The sequence below is a fragment of the Ovis canadensis genome, chromosome 5 (assembly GCF_042477335.2).
Source record: "Ovis canadensis isolate MfBH-ARS-UI-01 breed Bighorn chromosome 5, ARS-UI_OviCan_v2, whole genome shotgun sequence".
NCBI classification, from domain to species: domain Eukaryota; kingdom Metazoa; phylum Chordata; class Mammalia; order Artiodactyla; family Bovidae; genus Ovis; species Ovis canadensis.
This window is the reverse complement of record NC_091249.1, coordinates 21,956,214-21,977,902: the sequence shown is the minus strand read 5'-3', so window position 1 is coordinate 21,977,902 and position 21,689 is coordinate 21,956,214. Positions and strand designations below refer to the sequence as shown.

The following is a 21,689-nucleotide window of genomic DNA, read 5'->3' as shown; positions in this document are numbered from 1 at the left end:
CTCGGGGCTCTGAGTTTCCAGGGTCTCTGCCGAGAAATGGTCCATGATGTCTCCCTGGTCCACCTCGGGAAGGGAGCCCTGGAGATGACCTGGGACAAGGCTGACCTTCTGTCTGTCCTGAGGATCCAGTGTCTGTTACACTGAACTGGTTCCCAGGCCTCACTTCATGTTTGGGCGGCGTCCAGGTGGGGAGGAAGTAAGCACGCTGGGTGAATCGGCTGGCTTAGTCTGGAGCCTGGCAGTATTTTCTAGGGGAGGGGCTGGGTAAAGGCTTTGCACAAAAAGGGGAGAGGAAGTTGTGTGAGAGACAACCCGCTCTAGAAAGAAGGTACCAGGCTGAGGGTCGGGGCTCGGGGTTTTGACCTGGTGTGGGGAAGGCCGCTGCCCATGGCATGGTGGCTCTAGGGAATGAGCTGGCTTGGGAGAGGAGTGGATACCAGTGGGTAACTAACACACACACATACACACACACACACACACACACACACACTGTCCGTGTGTGTCTGTCTCTTTGTCTCTATCATTTCCTCTTCCTTTGAATTTCTCTGGTCTCCATTCCCTCTCCCAGCTTGTGTCTGTCTGTCTCTGAGCCCTTCTCACCCTGCCCCTAGCGCTCACCCTGCCTTCACTCCCTTGCTCCTCTCCCTCTTTCCGTCTCTGCCTCACAGCTCACCATCACTGTCTCTTCCTTCATCCTCAGGACTCGCCCTCCACCCCATCTGACCACAGGATGCTGGAGCTGAGCCTGTCCCGGCTGGGATTCGGGCTGGTGGCAGCCTCCCCGTGGCTGCTGCTGCTGCTGGTTGGGGCCTCCTGGCTCCTGGCCCGCGTCCTGGCCTGGACCTACACCCTCTACAACAACTGTCGCCTCCTCCAGTGTTTTCCGCAGCCCCCAAAACTGAACTGGTTCTTCGCTCACCTGTACCTGGTGAGTTTCCTGGGAGATCCTGGGAAATCAGGAATGGGGCTCAGGGTTTGGGCTGGGGTCTAGAACAGCAGACAAGCCAGGGAGGCCTGGGAGGCCCCTCTTCCCTCCTTTACTCATTCCTCTGCTTTGCCATCAAGACCTTCTCCACATCCTGCCTTTCCAGCCCTAGCCTGCTTTGGGGTCCATTTCCTGCCTGCCTTGCACACATTAGTGCACCTCTGAGGCCGGGCTGCACAGAATCTGGTACCCTGGCCTCTCCAGTCTCCATGGTGGCCTTGAGGTCCTCTCAAGGGTGCTGCCGTGGGTCTGCTCTGCATGTGGTCCTTCTCCTTGTGACTTTCCACTCTGGGCTACAGCTTCCCCATCCCCATGCCTCCTCCTTCCAGGATCCCTCCTCTTTTCTAACTCCCCTCCCTCTACCAAGATGTCCCAAGGTGCTCACAGCCCAACCTGGATAAAGTTGGCCAATCACCACCCATTCTAAGAAGCCTTCTTAGACCTCTCCCTCCTCCACGCCTCCCCACTTTGTGCCTCAGACCTTGACTCTGGCTTGGCCCTGCTCCTGATTAACTAAACAGCTCAACTGTCAAATTGCTTAATAAGCACCTCGCAGTTTGATGATGGTTCTGGGAAGCAGACTACAGTCCATGGCTGGCTAATATTAGGATGCAAAATAAAGGTGTGATGACCTAAGTGACGAGCATGCCATCACTTCCCTCTGTCAGGGTCAAAGGGATGGGTATCCAGCTCCTCCCATCTAACAGCCTAGCTGAGAGAGATGTCCATCTTTTCTTTCCTGTCTTGGACAAGAGCTACCACTTGGTGGAGGATTTACTGAAATTGTACTGTTTATTGTGGCAAAGTTCAGGAGGCAGGGGCATTACAAATCTTCATGTGAAGATTTCCTGAGATTCTGGGTCTTGAAAGCATCTCAGCGAGTCTTCCCACGTGGTGCTAGCGGTCAAGAACCCTGTCTGCCAATGCAGATTAGATGGAAGAAAGGGGGGTTTGATCCCTGGGTTGGGAAGATGCCCTAGTGGAGGGCACAGAAACCCACTTCAGTATTCTTGCCTGGAGAACCCCATGGGCAGAGGAGCCGGGCTGCAGTCCATGGGGTCGCCAAGTCGGACACGACTGAAGTGACCTAGCTCACGAGGCACAGTGAGTCTTGGAGGCAGCAGGAACGTTACGAAGTTTCTGCATTTCTTCCCTCCCCTCTAAGGGCTTGGTCATGGAGTATGGTCTTGGTCATTTTTCCTTCCTGTGGTCCCTCATGCTGTGTGACCTCAGCTGAGTCACTCTCCCTCTCTGGACCAGTCTCACCAAGTGCTTTGCATCCTCAATTTGGTACTTGAGGAGAAAGGAGTGAAAGGTTGTTGCTGAACTACGAAAAGACGCCGGGATTCTTGGCCTCCGGAGGAGAAGAATTCAGTCCAGGGCCACAGAAGAGGGTTGATTGCTCAGAGCTTTTGTGTAATAAAGTTTTATTAAAGTATAAAGGAGATAGAGAAAACTTCTGACATAGGCATCAGAAGGGGGCAGAAAGAGTACCCCCCTGCTAGTCTTCAGCTGGATGTTACATAGTCACTAGCAGTCTGTTAATGAAAGAAAGGAATGTCTTAAAACTCAGAATGGCACCAGGCCCCTCACCCATAAGATGTAGTTTGGGATAATCTCTGGCACCAGACAATTCATCCTGGGCCATAAAACGACTGACCTGAATCTTGTAGAAGGGCAGATTACCATACAAATAGTTTTGTTTACATAGATTAGGGGAACAATATCTGTGTATAACATACTGGTTTGTCAAGTCACTTCTGAGCCATTAGGTAGAACTGAGTTGAAGACACAGTTTGGGGTAAATGCATAGTACATTAACATAGCTTAAGACAAACATTTCCATAAAAAATGCATTGGTTAACTCGAGGTTTGAGAATAGTTAACTTCAGGTGGAACCAGGTGTCATTATGGCAACACAGTATTTTAAGAGAAACCTTTTAAAATTTGTATAGAGAAGAAAAAATATATATATATATATATATATCACTAGTTTGTTTCCTCCTGCCGCTTAAGAGAGATAAAAAATGTCTGACACTTGAGCCTATGTCCTCCATTTGGAGACCCCTGGCCTTCCTGCCTGTTTCCCTCTCAGGAGCAGGTCACAAAGGTGAATGTGACTTATGTTCACCTGCCAAGAGCCCCTGGGGGTATTTGTCAGGTTTGAATGAGGCGTCCTGAGGGAGAGGATACTTTACCAGCAGGCAACCCACCCTTCTTTTCTTTTGGGTGCAAAAGGTGTCAGCTTCTTCATTTATAGATGGCATAATTGAAAGTCATGTCCTTAGGTTGCAGAGAAATAGGCAGGATGTACTCTGCATGGAGCCAGTTGGGGGAGGGGGATTCATGGGTCAGAGCTGCTGTCATGAGTGAGGGACAAAATTCACATCTGTCCTTTGGGATCGGCCAGGGATGGAAGGCCCCAGGTGTGCAGATGATTTACTGCAAGGAACTGCAGGCTGTATGGACCAGCCAGAATAGGAGAGGATGTGGGACCAAAACCCAGGGACAAGCACTGAGGCCACCTTGCTACCTACAAACCTCGCCAGTGGGGATCTCTTTCTGTGGCCACCCCTGGCGCTGAGACCATTCCCAGGACAAGAAAAAGTTTGGCTTCTCAAGATAAAGTCACCCTACCTGTGGGCAAAGAGCCAGTCTTCTCCCTGCACTCTGGGGTATCTCCTTGGGACTTGGAGGTGCTTCAGGACCACTCCTTCACACGAGGGAAGGAGCAGGGGGAAGCAGAGATTCCCTCCATCTGGGCGGGATCTGACACCCTGTCCACTGCAGCGGTTTCTTCTCAGCAATGATGTCCTTACATGCTTTCAGGTCCCCCCGACAGAGCAGGGCTTGAGAAAATCAACCCAGCTGGCAGCTAACTACTCCCATGGATATCTGATCTGGTTTGGCCCCATCACTCCCATGATCGTTTTCTGCCACCCTGACATGCTCCGGAGCATCGCCAATGCCTCAGGTACCCATGCAGAGCTTGTGGTGGTGGGTGTCATGACATATTTGATGGATTTTAGCCCCTCCCTGCCAACTTTTTATGTGGCCCCTACAGGACCCTGCTCCCTCTTCCTCTCTTCTCTCTCAGCCACTTCCTCTTTGCTTCATGCATTTATCAAGCTCCATCTCACTGACTCCTGTTTCTTCCCATGGCTGTTTGGCCTCCAACCTTGTACCCTTCTGAAGTTTATCCCCAATCTCAAGGTCTCATATCTGGACAGAGAGATCCTTGACCTGGTACGGTTGGTCAGGAACTGGCCAACAGAAGATGTGGCAATCCGGAGAAGAAACAAAATTCTCTGCTGGGGTGTTCTGGAAGGCTTCCTGGAAGAAGAGGTGCTGGAACTAGGTCTGGAGCAATGAGAAGAAAATATTCCAAAGCAGAGGGTAGAGTGACTCAGTGGGCATCCATAGTATCCCAGGCCCCCCTGCCAGGCCAGCCCTTAGTCTCACTCATCTGCAGATCCAGAGCAATGAAGGCTTCTGGCTGGTGCAGGATTGGGGGCTGCTCTTCCTGTGACATCTACCTCTCTGGTGGGCCCATCGCATTTATCCTATCCTGTGGCTCAGCCACTCTGGTTCAGTGCTCTCCTTCTCCAGTCCCCAGGAATCTCCCTAAGGAGACTCCACCCCACCCTGTCTCCCTTCCCTTGCCCTCTGCCCCTCCCATCTGAGACAGATCAGGGGAACGGGCAGCTTCTGATGGAGATCTGGGTTCAGACACCAGAATGCTGAGTGACTCTGGGAAGTGTCCTGGCTCCCTCTGGTTGCTGAAGTCTCTTTCAGCTGTTAGTGGTGGAAGTGCCACCCTGTATGGTCTAAGCAAAGAAAGGAAATCAACTGAGCAGCTGGATCCAGGTCTTAAACAATGTTATCAGAAATCTGTTTTCATCATTTAGTGTTCATCTGTGATGGCTTTACTCTCATCCTGGTAAAACTGAATCTCAGACGCTCAAACTCCATGAGAAAGGGAGTTTATTTACAACAGTTCTAGGAAAAGTTGAGGATTCCTTTTAATTTGTCTGGTTTGGGTCATAGGACCAATTCCTACAAACCTAAGATTCTGAGCATCCAGTCTTGGCATCATAGGGTCCACTGAGCCATTGTTTTGGGGCTCAGAGCAGTTGGATAATTAAGAATTCAGGCCATGGATTAAAGAGTCTTGGGCTGGTGTCTCAGGCTTACTGTCCGGGAGAATGTGTGCAAGGGACTCCATCACTGAGAGCCTCAGTTTCCTCATCTGCAATATGGGGATGAAAGAGAAGTCAGGTGAACATGGTGTTTGGGATCCAAACAGGGAAAGAACCTCTCTATCCCTGTACCAGAGGGACCCCAAAGATTGTATATGCCCAGTGTGGGGAGGGAACCCAGGGGAAAACTCAGGACAGACAAGCAGCTGCCGGAGGTGACTCATGGGCTCAGGTGTGGATCTCTGCCCTGCAAATCCTTGCCTCTTGCTGCCGAGAAGAGTGTGAATTGGGTCCTTTCTGTTCCTCTCCAGATCCAGAGCTGGGAGGAAGGTCTCCTGTACACACAGGGCCTGGCCAGCACCTATGGGGATGTGTGCTGCTTGTGGGGCGCGGGAGGCTGGCATGTGGTCACCTGCATCTTCCACTCCACCGCTCCAGGTAGACGTACTCTTGGCCATGGCTTGCCTGCTGCCACATCCTCCGTGTTGGGTGCAGACACAGGGGGCTGTGGTAGAGATGCCGCTGCCTCTTTCTTACCTGGACTCTCACCTGCCTACTTCTCGTCACGTCTACTCACACCTAGGGCGTATCTGTGTCCTGTCTGCCGTAGGCTATGTCTGGTCAGCTTTATGTTTCCACCTGGTTTCTGATTACAGCTGGTACATGTTTTACCTGGTGACGCGTGGTATATGATTAGACCTGGGCTCAAATAGACATGGTCTCAGTCACATCTGGAGTTGCTTTAGCTGTGGCCAAGGACATCTGAGGCATTTTGGGGTTTGTCTTTTTCTTGCCTGAGATGCTGTTAGTGATTATCTGGTTCTCCTGCTTGTCACATCTGGGTCACGTTTCAGGTTTGTTTGAGGTCTGAGACTCAGGGTCATTTTCAGACATGCTAGTGACCTTATGTGATCTTGTTTGATGCCTGTCTTAGGGTATGTCTGAGTCATGTCTGGGGCCCAACCGGGGACACACCTGGTTCAGGTCTGTGACATCAGTGTATGTAAGCCCTGTGTGAGACTCATGCTGGGCAAATTCAGGCCAAGTTAGACTGTCTTCAGGTCCATGTGTCATATCAGGCTGTGTCATCCATGTTGGGGCCATGTCAGGACATGTTAACACATGGGGCCATGTCACACATCTCAGGAGAGGTCAGAGTGCAGGGGCAGACGTGGTGTTCTAGGTCCCCATAAAGATGTTTTGTAGAGTGCTGGGCTATGCCTGTGTCTTCATAACATGTTGGACCATGTAGGAGCCATGTCAGGGAATGTTGGGGCATGTTGTATCTTGTTAGAGTGTTACTGAGCACCTAAGAGTTGTGTCTATGGGCTCTGCCTTTGCTCTCCTCTGCCCTGCAGCCTGGTCTGGTCCCCCCACCCCCCGCCTGTCACCTCTCCACCTGGCTTATGGCTTCCAGTTCTCTTGGCCCCATTCCTGCTATGCAGGGCTCAGAGCAGGAATGCAGATTCCTGGCTGGGATCCTCTATTCCACACAAAATTTCCTCCTTTCCCCCTCTCCCTGGCCCCTGATGGTCCTCCTTCATGTCAGCTGCTGTTGCACCCAAGAACATGGATTTCTACAAATTTTTGAAGCCCTGGCTGGGTGAGTAACTGTGAGTGAAGGGGATTGGGGACAACCCTGGGGACCCAGAGGAAAGTTCTGCCTTTTGCCCACTCCCCGTGGCTATCTCTGCTAGGGGATGGGCTCCTGCTGAGTGCTGGTGACAAGTGGAGCAGGCATCGTCACTTACTGACACCCGCCTTCCACTTCAACATCCTGAAGCCCTATATGAAGATTTTCACCAAGAGCACAGACATCATGCATGTGAGTCTCTTGAACCCAGGGTCCCATCTGGAGTACTGGGGATAATGGGGACTCAGAGACACCTTGTCTGGAACCTGGCTCTTGTGGGTGGCTTTAAGGCCATGGGCTCTTCCTTTCTGAACCATGGTTTCCACAGTTGAATAATAAGGATTACGTGATCCCTGCTTTGTAGGGTGGCCAAGATGACCTAATGGAATCATGTCTCTGGCACATAAGAGAGGTTCAGAAGGTGTTACTTTCTACATTTTCCTCAAAGAGGCCTTGGAATCTTGAGACATGTTTGGTAAAAATGATGAATATTTTGTAGTAGTTATTCTAGAGTAACAAGTCACTTAAAAACAGTAAGTGCTTGGTATTGAGAAGTCTGTAAGTCAGCTGGCTGGTTCTTATGGATGTAGATTGGGCCACTAGTGTATCTGTGATCAGATAGGGAGTTTTGCTGATCTAGGGTCATTCTCACATATTTTGGGCTTGGCTGGTTGCAGGCTGATCTCAAATGGCCTTACTCCAGGCAAAGGACTTCCTTTCATGTGATTCTCTCCCTTTAGAATTCATCTCAGGTTTGTTCACATGGCAGAAGCAGGGTTACAACAGCCTGACAGGAAGCTGCAATGCTGCTTGGAAGCTTGGTTTAGGACCATCTACTCATCATTTCCACCAGAGTCTATTGGGTAAAGCAGAGCTTTCCCTGGTGGTTCAGTGGTAAAGAATTTGCCAGCAATGGGTTTGATCCCTGCGTTGGGGACATCCCCTGGAGGAGGGAATGGAAATCCATTCCAGTATTCTTGCTGGGAGAATCCCATGGATAGAGGAATCTAGCGGGCTGTGATCCATGAGTTCTCTAAGAGCTGGACAGGACTGACCAACTAAGCATAGCACACACTGGCGAAAGTAGATTCAAGGCCAGCTCAGAATCAAAGCAGGCTCCACCTACTGATAGAAGTTACTGAAAAAGCACATTGCAAAGGGTTTGGATATATATACACGGGGAAGGTCAGGAGTTTGTGACTTGGCTGTGTCTTTTCCATACTTGCAAGCTGACAAGGGAGCTTGTTACTGGTTTGTGGATTCTGTCAGAAGACATGAGAGTCCTGGGTCACTGACAAAGGATAGTTTTTTACTCTTGGCATAGCAAATGGCACCTTCTTCTTGCTGGTTTGCATTCTTCCTCCAAGTCAACAAATCCCATGTGGATGGCAAATGTGGACTTTGACTGATACCTACTCAAATAGTATGTTTTATTATAGGGTGGAAGAATACTAGATTTAGGGTGTCTGTGACTTTTAGAACTAGAAGCACACCTGATATTTTCCCAGGAGGAGACTTTATCTCACTCTTAAAGGTTGTTTGCTGCAAACACAGCTCTGAGAAATAGTCCAGGTAAAGAACATCATGGACTACCAATTTTTTGGCATACCCAGCAAGATTACGCAAAAGTATTCAGGGCCCATGGAGAACTACCTCTCTAAACATAGGGACAGTTTATTCATCAGTTTCCATCAGTGAAGGTGATGAAAGCTAAAATTTGCTTAGCACTTAACTTTATGCAGTAAGTTGACCAAGGATACAGAGAGCAGGAGGGTGAGCTAAGATTTAAAACCAGGTCTCCTGACTCCCAGTCATGAGAACTTCATGTCCTAGCAGTAACAGCTTCCACTCCTACTCATGCCTGATACTCTCTGGAGATGGTTTCCTGGGGCCAAGAGGCAGGGTCTGGGGGAGTCCACTCAGGTGGTTGGGAATGGGCCCTAACACTGTCCTCTTCTCTGTCCAGACCAAGTGGGAGCGCCTGATCACCCAAGGCCACACCCGTCTGGACATGTTTGAACACCTCAGCCTCCTGACCCTGGACAGTCTGCAGAAATGTGTCTTCAGTTTTGATAGCAATTGCCAGGAGTGAGTCTCAGCTAAGAGCCTGGGAACATGAGTCATAGACCCAAGGTAGTAGACGGAGGAGGGAGGACTGACCAGAGCAATAAGGAGGGCCTTCCTGAAGGAGGTGGCCCACAGCAGGACAACCCAGGACAGGAAATGGAAAGAGAAGGAGCTATCCTTTCAGGTCGGTAGACCTGTTTGATAAAGAGCAGAAGGCTAGAATGAGAAAAGTATGTGCAATAGTGAGGAGAGACGTTGGAAATAAGGTTGAAGAAGTGGGCAGGTAATATCTTAAGGACATTCTGAAGCCAGGCAAAGCGAATCTGACTCAAAAGAATCCAACTGTCATATAGACATTGGATGTAAGAAGACTAGGGAAGGGGCTGGGCCACTGACTAGCTGGGAGAGGATAAGGTATGAGCTGGGTGGACGGTTCTGGAAAGGAGACTGGAGCAGTGAGAGAGACAGGAGAGAAACATGATATCTAAGCTGTGCTCCAGGTGCCTGGGGCATGGAGTCAGCTCATGGAGATGGGATGTGGGTTGAGACGAGTCTTAAGAGTCACATCTTCTGGCTCATCCCCACACTGTATCTGTGAGCCATTTGTTCTTGGAGCCTCAATTCCTGAAGGGAGGTAGCCCCTGGTTTCTGGGCTTCAGGTGTTTTAAGTTGTTTCCTCCCTTCAGGCTCTCTTCCTGTAGGAAGCCCAGTAAATATATCACCGCCATCTTGGAGATCAGTGAGCTTGTGGCAAAGCGGAACAGGCAGATCTTCCTGCACGCGGACTTCCTATACTTCCTCACCCTGGATGGGTGGCGCTTCCGCAGGGCTTGCCGCCTGGTGCACGACTTCACCGATGCCGTCATCCAGGAGCGGCGCCGCACTCTCCCCGAGAATGTTGATGACTTCCTTAAGGCCAAGGCGAAGACCAAGACTTTGGACTTCATTGATGTGCTTCTGCTGACCAAGGTGCGTTCCTCTGGGACCTGAGTTCAAGAGGTAGAATGGACTTTGATCTGATCAAAGAATTTGAATGGGATGTAGAGGATCCTGGGAAGCCATGGAAGGGGCTTGTGGAACGGAGGGATGGGTCAGGGATAAGTTTTAGAGATGACCATGTGGAATATTGCCTGTGGGGGACTACTAAGTCTGAAACTATGAGGGGCCTGAGATTTCACTCAAATGGGAAACTAGTAAGTCCGTCTACCACAGAGATAGACTGTGTACATATATAGGTGTATGTACGGTATACATACAGAATCCTGGATCAGAGCAGCCCATTCATTACTCATGGCAAAAACAGTAACCAGAGTAGAACTGTAGCTCTGCTACCCCGTTCCTAAATTCCTTTGATGGCTCAAGTGTGCTATTACCTGTACATGGCAATCATACTTGCATCACAGTAAAAGTACATACCTCCAGATTTTTAAATTTGGAACTTATACAAGACAGCTGATACATTTCCCCCTTTCTCCCTATGGGGAGAGGGAGAGAGAGACACACAGGGAGAGAGAGTATTCTGGAGCTTAAACAAATTATTTTTGGTAAGAAGGCAAAGTCTAAAGTTTTTATATTTTTATAACCCAGGTTGTAACCCAGGTTGCCAGGAACTTTTTTTTTTTTTCAGGAATCCCTCATTATTTTGAAATATAAAAATAATTATGGGTGACTGATTATTTTTTCACCAGGGACAACATAGGAGACAAAGAGGTCAAGGAGGAGGTTTCTGGGGTGGGGCCTCTGGTGACAGAGTGCACAGGTGGTTTAAAATCTCAGGGTGGGCTTGGGTCTCTGGATGGATAATGGGGCTTCAGAGATTGTCTCAGTTTAGCCTCAGAAACCCTCTGAGCTAGAGCAATTCTAGGGATCTTGCTTTCTCTCCAGGACGAAGATGGGAAGAGATTGTCAGATGAAGACATCCGGGCTGAAGCTGACACCTTTATGTTTGAGGGTGAGGCACCAGTGTGAGAAAATGTAGGGATAGGGTGTCTCTAAACCCAGGAACTAGCCCAGTAGACCCTGGACCACCCCATCCCTCTCCATCCTCCTCATGGGCTTTACCATGGGGGTGTTGTCCACCCTGTGGTGCTGAAGCAGTCCAGAGACACAAGTCTTTCTGGATGCCCCCAGGCCATGATACTACAGCCAGTGGCCTCTCCTGGATTCTGTACAACCTTGCAAAGCACCCAGAATATCAGGAGCGCTGCCGGCAGGAGGTGCAAGAGCTCCTGAGGGACCGTGAGTCTAAAGAGATTGAATGGTGAGTGCAAGTCTTCATGGCCTTTTTCTGAGCCCTTTTCATTGCCTCTGCTCCCTGGCTGGGGAAGAGAGAAATTTTTTGTGTGCATTCTGTCACTTAGTGGAAATAGGAACAGAACACAGAGGCAGGATCTCATACCCAGCGTGTGTGTGTGTGTGTGTGTGTGTGTGTGCACGTGCACATGCTAAGTTGCTTCAGTTGTGTCTGACTCTGTGTGACCATATGGACTATAGCCCCGCCAGGCTCCTCTGTCCATAGGATTCTCCAGGCGAGAATACTGGCGTGGATTGCCATGCTCTCCTTCAGGGGATCTTCCTAACCCAGGGAATGAATCTGCATCTCTTACGTCTCCTGCACTGGCAGGCAGGTTCTTTACCACTAGTGCCACCTGGGAAGCCCACTCAGCATGGATAGGAGGACAAAATTTGCTGGCTTTTGGCAGAGAAACCTGGATTTCTGAAATAATTAACAACAATATGTGAGGACAGATGATGCCACTTAGCATAAATTCAGTAAGTGAACTTCGCCTCCACTCCCTGACTGTTTTTTCTGAAATTACATGTTTTCAAACATCTTCACGTCCTGAGTATTTGCTAATCTCCTGCCCCTTAATTCCTCATATTGTTGAGTCTAGGGTTCACTAGAATCACCTGCATATTAAAGACATCCAACTCCTTTCTTGGAACATCTGCAGCTTCATCCATCTAATCCCTACTTAGGAAACACTGCCATACTGCCTCTCTGTCCCCAATTCTATGCCATCTCCAATTCTTCCCAGCCCCATTCCATATGCTGGAGACTCAGGAAGGACCAGACCCGGTCTTTGCTTTTAAGGAGCTCCTAACCTGCTGTAGAAATAGTCCCAGGTCAGGACACTCTCAGTGTACATGGGGAGGGCTGGGATTTGGAACAAGAGGGGCCAAGTTGAGGGTGGAAAGAAGTGCCTCGGCAGAGACTCTGAGATATAATCAGTAGATTTTTGGGTGCATTTGAGGTACATTTAGGTCAAGAAGACAGCTGGGAGAAAATGAAGAACTTGGGGGAAGGGATGAGAAAGAGGGAGAGTGAGAGAAAGGAAGGAGGGAGGGAGGAATTTGACTTGAATATATAATTGACCTGTGGAAAGAGATTACTTCATAATATTAATACACAGTATCCCAGAGTGTGAAGTGGATATCCATTTTTGGATATTCAGGGAATCTTTAGGCTTTTAATCGAGTCTAAAATTTTAGCAAAAAGATTGTATTCACATGTTGTTAACTTAACCTTAGATACTCTTGTTGCTATGGTAAACCATATATTCTATCTGGATTGAGAAATATTAGAAGTTTAATTGAAAAATATGCATTCACATTTCTTGGTAAGTTTAATTCAGGTATTTTATATCATCACCATCATTTTTCTTTTATTATTTTTCAAACTGTTATTTCTAATAGAAAAACTGATAATTTATGAATATAAATCTCTTGCCCAGTGAACATAGGAAATGCTAAATATTGAGTCTCATATCCATAAGAAAAATAAAGATTGTTTCCTAAAATCTCAGGAACAACTGGGAAGCTATGTGTAAAAAAGTTAATTCATCCTGCTTCTCATGTCTTATAAGAAAGTAACATCCACATGAATCAAAAGATTTAAAAAATGATGACGTCTTAAAGGCTCTAGAAGAAACCATGGGAGGTTATAGCTCCAGAGTAGGGAAGACTCTATTTTTGAGACTAATCCTAAGAGACATACAAGAAAAGATTGATATACTATTTCATGAAATAGATAAAGAGCAGTGTGTATGGTATTCAGTATGCTAGTATATAATTTTTTAATGTGCAAAATACCTTTGGAAGGATACATAATCACTAGACAAACTATAAGAAAGGGAGAGGAGTGCTATTGGTCCATAGATTTGGTGTTTTGTAGTTTTCCAATTTTGAGCTAGTTAATTGTATTTCAGTTCAGTTCAGTTCAGTCACTCAGTCATATCCGACTCTTTGTGACCCCATGGACTGCAGCACACCAGGCTTCCATGTCTATCACCAACTCCTGGAGTTTACTGAAACTCATGTCCATTGAGTCAGTGATGCCATCCAAACATCTCGTCCTCTGTCATCCCCTTTTCCTCCTGCCTTCAATCTTTCCCAGCATCAGGGTCTTTTCAAATAAGTCAGTTCTTCGCATCAGGTGGCCAAAGTATTGGAGTTTCAGCTTTAGCATCAGTCCTTCCAATGAATATTCAGGACTGATTTCTTTTAGGATGGACTGGTTGGATCTCCCTGCAGTCCAAGGGACTCTCAAGAGTCTTCTCCAACACCACAGTTCAAAAGCATCAATTCTTCGGTGCTCAGCCTTCTTTGTGGTCCAACTCTCACATCCATACATAACTACTGGAAAAAACAGCTTTGACTAGATGGACCTTTTTGGCAAAGTAATGTCTCTGCTTTTTAATATAGTGTCTAGATTGGTCATAGTTTTTCTTTCAAGGAGTAAGATTCTGTTAATTTCATGGCTGCAGTCACCATCTGCAGTGATTTTGGAGCTCAAGAAAATAAAGTCTCACTGGTTGCCCTATCTATTTGCCATGAAGTGGTGGGACCAAATACCTTAGTTTTCTGAATATTGAGTTTTAAGCCAACTTTTTCACTTTCCTCTTTCACTTTCATCAAGAGGCTCTTTAGTTCTTTGCTTTGGCTTCCCTGGTGGCTCAGAGGGTAACTGTATTTAATTATTTTTAATTGGAGGATAATTGCTTTACAATGTTGTGTTGGTTTCTGCCATACAGCAACACGAACTGGTCATAACTACAGAGACACACACACACACACACACACACACACACACACATACATGCACACACCCTCCCTCTTGAGCCTGCTTCCTATCAGCTCCTTATCCCACCACTCTAGGTCATCACAGAGTGCTAGGCTGGGCTCCTCATGTTATATAGTAGATTCCCTCTAGCTACTCTGTGGGACCACCTGACCTGCCTCTTGAGAAATCTGTATGCAGGTCAGGAAGCAACAGTTAGAACTGGACATGGATCAACAGACTGGTTCCAAATAGGAAAAGGAGTACGTCAAGGCTGTATATTGTCACCCTGCTTATTTAACTTCTATGCAGAGTACATCATGAGAAACGCTGGACTGGAAAAAACACAAGCTGGAATCAAGACTGCTGGGGGAAATATCAATCACCTCAGATATGCAGATGACACCACCCTTATGGCAGAAAGTGAAGAGGAGCTAAAAAGCCTCTTGATGAAAGTGAAAGAGGAGAGTGAAAAAATTGGCTTAAAGCTTAACATTCAGAAAATGAAGATCATGGCATCTGGTCCCATCACTTCATGGGAAATAGATGGGGAAACAGTAGAAACAGTGTCAGACTTTTTTTTGGGGGCTCCAAAATCCCTGCAGATGGTGACTGCAGCCATGAAATTAAAAAACGCTTACTCCTTGGAAGGAAAGTTATGACCAACCTAGATAGTATACTCAAAAGCAGAGACATTACTTTGCCGACTAAGGTCCGTCTAGTCAAGGCTATGATTTTTCCTGTGGTCATGTATGGATGTGAGAGTTGGACTGTGAAGAAGGCCGAGCACCGAAGAATTGATGCTTTTGAACTGTGGTGTTGGAGAAGACTCTTGAGAGTCCCTTGGACTGCAAAGAGATCCAACCAGTCCATTCTGAAGGAGATCAACCCTGGGATTTCTTTGGAAGGAATGATGCTAAAGCTGAAGCTCCAGTACTTTGGCCACCTCATGAGAAGAGTTGACTCATTGGAAAAGACTCTGATACTGGGAGAGATTGGGGACAGGAGGAGAAGGGGACGGCCCAGGATGAGATGGCTGGATGGCATCATGGACTTGATGGACGTGAGTCTGAGTGAACTCCGGGAGATGGTGATGGACAGGGAGGCCTGGCGTGCTGCGATTCATGGGGTCGCAAAGAGTCGGACACGACTGAGCGACTGAACTGAACTGAAGTGTATATATGTCAATGCTACTTTCTAAATTCTACTGGATCTTATCTGCAGTGCTTATAAAAACTTTTCCAGTGAATTCTCTTTCACTGTCTGCCAAAATGATGCATTTACTCCACATTTCAAATGACATTACCCTCCTTTTTTTCTCCTGTTTAATTGCATTAGCTAGTATCTCTAGTCCTGTAATAAATAAGATAAACATTCAATCTGTTTCTTGCTCATTTACCTTTTGATTTTGTAATCTTGCCATAAAGAATGTTCCACATTCATACAAATTTGTAAATATTTCTGACTCACTTTTTGTTGATTTCAGAAAAGCTTCTAAAAATATCTGACTAAATTTTGTCTAGTACTTCTGTGATATTGCTTTTCTTTCTTTCTTTTTAAAAACCATTTTATTGAGGTATGATGATCAAAGGAAAAGCTGTATGTATTTATGTATATGACTTCATGAGTTTGGAGATACTTGATCTGTCTGTGATTTTGTTCTAGGCAGAGAGGATCTTATAGGTCACCAGGAGGGCTGGGGGTGGTGTCTCTCTTTTTTCACCCCAGATAATTGTCATGGGGTTTCCTTAGGGACGACCTGGCCCAGTTGCCCTTCCTGACCATGTGCATCAAGGAGAGTCTGCGGTTGCACCCCCCAGTCACGATCATCTCTCGCTGCTGTACCCAGGACATTGTTCTCCCAAATGGCCGGGTCATCCCCAAAGGTGACCATAATGATTAGGGGAGGAGGTTCCTGGTAGGAAGAGGGGCCCATCAGGCAGGTTGGAGCTAGTTCTGATTGGTCCCTCCTCTTCCACAGGTGTTATCTGCATCATTGATATTTTCGGGACCCACCACAACCCATCTGTGTGGCCAGACCCTGAGGTGAGGCCTCTGCCACGCCATACTTCCATCATTCCTGTCCATTCCCTTTGGGGGACCCAAAGGCGACTACAGAATTCTGATTGGCAAATCAAACATCACCTCCTTCCCATTATACACATATCTGCCTCTCCAAGGGTGGACGTCCTGGGAGATACCACCCAGTAACCCTGTCTTGTCTTGCCCCCAGGTCTATGACCCCTTCCGCTTTGACCAAGAAAACATCAAAGGGAGGTCACCTCTGGCTTTTATTCCCTTCTCAGCAGGTCCCAGGTGAGGGCATTGGGCATTTGAGGTGAGGATGGAGTAGTGGGGGCGGGGTTCTGGGGCTGAGATTCCAAGCGTGACTGTGGGGGCAGGAAAGGGGCAAAACTGAAGATGGTCAGAGTTCTGGCACTGGGAGTGGTAGTGGGCGCAAAGCGGGGTCTGCAGTATGCTGAGAGCAGGGTTCCTTTGTCTGCTGGTCTGCATTCTAGACTGAGGTCTGGGCTAGGCTCAGGGGATATGCAAGTCCACGAGGGGTATCCCAGGCATGGTTAGCTTTCTCTATCTCTGCCAGTCAGATTTCAGGCACTGTGGGTCCGAGATGAGGGTTCCGTGTAGTCAGAGCCCCGACTCCTTCCACAGGAACTGCATTGGACAGACGTTTGCCATGACTGAGATGAAGGTGGTCCTCGCTCTCACCCTGCTGCGCTTCCGTTTTCTGCCAGACAAGGAGGAGCCACGCAGGAAGCGGGAGCTGATTCTGCGCGCGGAGGGTGGACTTTGGCTGCAGGTGGAGCCGCTGAGCGCTAGCCCTCAGTGACCAAATGAGCCACTACCACCCTGCCTGGGACTCTCTATCGTCAAAAGGGCCCAGAGCTCCCCCTGCTGGCTCTCGGTGAGACTCATGCAAACGTGACGACAGCATTTTATTCCTGGGAGTCTGCAAAGGCCTCACCCCAGTTCCGTTCACGTGTTCACGTTTGCCTGAGTCTCACCGAGAACCAACAGGGGGCGCTCTGGGCGCTTTTGAAGGAACAGCGAGTGGGCGTGGTTGATTGGAGGCGGGACCAGTTGCCATGCGCCCAATATTACCGCTTTAGCTGAATCCCAGGGACGCGGGAGCCTGGTGGGCTACAGTCTATGGGATCGCACAGAGTCGGACACGACTGAAGCGACTTAGCAGCAGCAGCAGCAGCAGCTGACTACCAGACTGGCACTGTGGTAGAGAATCTACCTGCCAATGCTGGAGATGCAAGAGATGTGGGTTGGATCCCTGGGTCGGGGGTATCCCCTGGAGAAGGAAATGGCAACCCACTCCAGTATTCTGGACTGTAAAATTTCATGGACAGAGGAACCTGGCAGGTTACAGTTCATGGGGTCACCCTGAGCACACATGGATATATGCACGGCTGACTACAGGACCCTATGCGGATGACTTGATTTTCCCAAAACCCAAACATGGGCAATAGGAAGCCACATGATGTGTCTGAGCAGAAGAGGGACCAGGGTTAATGGTGGACTTAAGAGGTGGCGAGTGTTCTTCAATATATGTTGGAGTCTGGGAGGAATCCAATATATATGAGTGCATCAAATCTGTGGTTACTCCAGTGAACACGGAAGAAATAAAACAAAGACATGCGTGCTAAAATTCTAGGCTCCCCAGGTAGTCTTTCTAAATTAAATAGCTGGGAAGTGGTTTTCAGACTCCCTGTCAGCACCCCACTCATGTACCACCACTCCCACCCCACCCCCCGCCCCCGCCCCCGCCCCCGCCCCATGTCTTCCATGTTCAGAGCCTTCAGCATTATGCATCAGAGTGGTGCATTTGTAACAAATGATTAACTTACATTGACACAACATTAATCACCCAAAGTCCATAGTTTGCATTAGAGTTCACTTTTGGTGTCCATTCTATGGATTTTGGCAAACAGATAATGGCATGTATCCATTATTATAGTACCACACAGAATATTTCATTGCCTTCGAACCCTCCCAGTGGTCGGCCGATTTCATCTATACCTCCCCCCAACTCCTGGCAACCAGAAATCTTTTTACTGTCTCCATAGTTTTGCCTTTTCCAGAATGTCAAATAGTTGAAATCACATGATATGTAACCTTTTCAGGTTAGCTTCTAGCATTTAGTAATATGCATTTAAATTTCCTCTATGTGTTTTCACGGCTTGATGGCTCATTTCTTTTTAGTGCTGAATAATATTCCATTGTCTGGATGTACCATGGGTTATCTATCTATTCATCTACTCCAATTTCTTTTTAATCAGGTTCATATATTACTAAACACAAATAAATATTTCAATGAAACAATATCAAGTACAAAAAAATGAGAAAAAGGAAACCAAATAAAAACAAACCCTAAGTACACCCAGAAAGTTAGTAAATCTAAATTATTTCCTCGTGAAACAAAAACTTATGTGTAACTAACAGAGTGTAATAGTAGAATGTCTAACATTTCCACCATTCTTTGGGACAGAGAGAAGTGGGATGTTGATTCATCCAATAAAAGCCTGGTCAATAGGAAAAATAGCCCTTCTTTCAATGATCATCTTTATTTGGAAGTCTGATAGCTGTCTCAGACTTGTTATGTTCAAACTAGATTCTTGAATTTTCACCCCCAGACCTCTGGGGAATCCTTTAATGATTCCAAAAGTGGTTTTGGTGACTCTGTTTCCAGACATGTGCATTTTAAAGCTATTTTTTTGTGTGATTTAATTTTAGTGCAATTCAATGAAACACATAGACAATAGATGGCTTTGGGATTCATTAAATGGTTTGGGGGCTAAATACATGATTAATTTCTTGTAAATGTTCCATGTGTGCTGGAGAGTGAGTTGCTTTTCTCTTGGGTATACATTTCTTTCTCTACTTACTAGCTCAAACTTTTAAGTTGTGTTTAGATAATTTATTCTTTAGTCTAAGTCTTGTTTTCTTGATTTGTCCAATTTTAAGAGGATTGGGATAAAAGCTCCAAGTACTGGTGTTGATGTAGTTATGGATTTTCATTTACTGATTTATCTATATTGGGTTTGCATCTATTCGCAATCTGTTTGGACCCTTTAAAAATGTGTAACTTTATTTGTAACATAAGATGATTTTCCTTTAATTTTTATCAGATGTAAATATTGAGATTGCTACCCTGAGGTTACTTTTTAAATATTTGTTGGCTATATCTTTTCCATAAAAAATGAAGTGACATTCACATAAGTTAACAATTTTAAAGTAAACAATTCTGTGGCATTTTGTACGTTTGCAATTTTGAAGAGCTGTCACCTCTATCTACTTCCAGAACGTTTTCATCACTCTGGAGGGAAATCCTGTGCCTAATAAGCAGTTACTCCCCTGTTCCCTCTTTTCTAAAACTTTCTGTATTTTTATACTTTAAGTGAGTGTTTTGTATACACCATCCTGTGAGACATTTCTTTCTTATTTAATCAAATCCATGAACTCTTTCTTCTAAATAATGACTTTAACCCAATTGCATTCTCTCATGTATGAGTAGTTAGTTTTACATGAGGAGTTTAATTGCTGTCTACTTTTCATTTGCGAATATTTTCCCCCATTCAGTAGGTTGTCTTTTTATTTTGCTGGTAGATTTCTTTCGCTGTGCAAAAGTTTAATTTCAATATTTTTTACCTATTTTGGCTAAAATTTTAAATTTATCCCATTCACATATATTTTTTTGGGTAGATCACAGGGGAGCTGGGTTTCATTGGACAGCCTTGGGGGGCACTTTATGTGATCTATCAGCTGAAGCCAGAGCAGGAACTGACAGGCATGACATTTTTTCTAAACAAGCAACCAGGTGTGAACAGGATCAGAACGCTGGGATATTCTGGAGGCAGGGTAGCAGGGTGGTGAGAACTCAGACTCTGAGGTCAGGCAGAGCTGGTTCAGATCCTGGCTCTGTTCCTTACAAGATGAATATCCTTCACTGAGACTCAGCTCCATCATTTGTACAAAGGGAGTTTTAATTGCATTTATTTTGAAGCAGTTAATGAGATGACCCAAGGACATGTTGAGCTCAGGGACTGGTAAATAGTAAATTATTAGTGAATAACAATGACATTCTTATTCATATTTTCATGGTCACCTCCAGGAGGAGGGGCATCAGGTGTATGGGTTTTGGGCTTGGGGAAGTGGCTGAAAGTGGTGATGAGAGAGGATGAGAGGAGGAAAGGAGAACTTCTAGAAACAGAGGAAGCAAGTATTATTACAAGAGCCACCCACAGAGCTGAATCCAGTCCAGGCACTGGCTGGAGAGCCTTCCCATCCTCTGAGGCTGGCCTGACACCCTCCTCCCTTTTACCCCATGTTAGCCACTGTCAATGCAGCTGAGTTCATTGGAGGAGCTCCTGGCATCCTGAGAAGGGGACTGTAGGGCTAGATGATAAGGTTTGAAAGAGTTGGTCCTAGGGGAAGGAGTAGTAGGGGCTGGGCAAATTTCCCAGTCTTTGGGGATCGTATATATAGGCTGGAAGGAAGGGGCAGACCATGGACCTGAGTGGAGGTCCTAGGTTCAGAGCATCCTGGAGCTGGGCTAGGGGCTGAGGATTGTGCATTTGGTCCCTCTTTCCTCATCTCCCTTCACTTTCTAGTCTCTAAGATGCTGACATAATACAGAATGAGCTGAACAACAAAAGTGAACAAAAGGAGTCAGTGATCACATTCTCAGGGCTCTGAGGCCACCCCTGTGGGGCCCTGAAAGTACTTCCCTTGGGTCTCCTGGTGACCCAGGGTCTGGCCTATGTGAGCACAACTTAGGCTTCATTATGAACCAGGTGTTCTGGAAAGTGGAGACTTGGTGTGATTCCAAAAGAGTCATCTGTGTGGGTAAGCAGTAACAGGGGCCCTCAAGAACCAGCGAAGGTATTGAGCTGGACTCCTGGGTGGATTCTGGAGGAAGAGTTCAACTCTTTCTGGGGTTGGGAGTTGGGCAGTCCATGAAGTCCAGCCTCTCTGCATTCCCGACAGTGTTTGCCCCCATACAAGGAGACCTCCCTCTCCCCCGCATGACTGATTCCTTTCCAGAACAGTATCAGAAGGTAGTTCTGTTGCTCTTTATTCTTGGTGAGATGGGTAGGCCTTTGGGGATGGGTGATCAGAAGGAAACAGGCCCATAGTCTATGGTCTACAGACATGGGTCTAGTGTAGAGAAGTAGTCAGGATGGATGGGTTGCTTCCTGGCCAGTAGGATTTTAGAAGGAAACTGTCTTTCCCCTCTCATCCTGGAGGATTTTTAGGGTGGGGGGAAGAACCAAGAAGGGGTCCAAAGATCTGGAGCATATCACTTTGTTGCCCCCAATCTTGCTGTTCATAGACTGTGTATACCAGATGCAGGATAAACTGAAGCAACTGGACATCAAATGGGAGTGCTGATAGGGGTGGTAGCATTTCTCCCCAACATATCAACCTTTCCTGGTTCTTGACCAGCTTTTCTTCATGCATCTGTTAGTCTTAGAACTGACAGGTGCTGAAGGCAAATGAGACATCATCTGAGGAGAAACGTTTCAACAAATGGAGTATGTGTGGGCAGGCAACAGTAAGGAGTCAGGGCACAGGGCTGGATAATGGTGAATAAAGGTTGAATTTTTTCTCAGCACACTTAATTATACCAGTTCCTATAGCATGTTAGCTCATGATGGTCGTTTTCACTAACACCTTTGTTATAGACACAAAATTTGAGGCACATTGCATTGCATTATG

General features: G+C 46.8%; 1 protein-coding gene across 1 annotated transcript; it reads left to right on the top strand.

Annotated features, from left to right (window-relative positions):
• The first annotated feature begins 269 nt into the window (after positions 1 to 269).
• LOC138440792 (prostaglandin E2 omega-hydroxylase CYP4F21) lies at positions 270 to 18,144 on the top strand. Its single transcript, XM_069590686.1, has 13 exons — positions 270 to 328; positions 701 to 928; positions 3,815 to 3,959; positions 6,734 to 6,787; positions 6,882 to 7,009; positions 8,784 to 8,905; positions 9,571 to 9,853; positions 10,769 to 10,835; positions 11,015 to 11,144; positions 15,696 to 15,829; positions 15,925 to 15,989; positions 16,177 to 16,259; positions 16,614 to 18,144. Exons 2-13 carry the CDS (start codon positions 731 to 733, stop codon positions 16,789 to 16,791), a joined length of 1,587 nt encoding a protein of 528 aa, XP_069446787.1. The 5' UTR covers positions 270 to 328; positions 701 to 730; the 3' UTR covers positions 16,792 to 18,144.
• The last annotated feature ends 3,545 nt before the right edge of the window (positions 18,145 to 21,689 follow it).

Coding starts and splice junctions, on each gene's coding strand:
- LOC138440792 (XM_069590686.1), top strand. CDS start 731: ATGCTGGAGCTGAGCCTGTCCCGGCTGGGATTCGGGCTGGTGGCAGCC. Junction 8,906..9,570: donor TTTGATAGCAATTGCCAGGA/GTGAGTCTCAGC, acceptor TCCTCCCTTCAG/GCTCTCTTCCTGTAGGAAGC. Junction 11,145..15,695: donor GAGTCTAAAGAGATTGAATG/GTGAGTGCAAGT, acceptor GGGTTTCCTTAG/GGACGACCTGGCCCAGTTGC.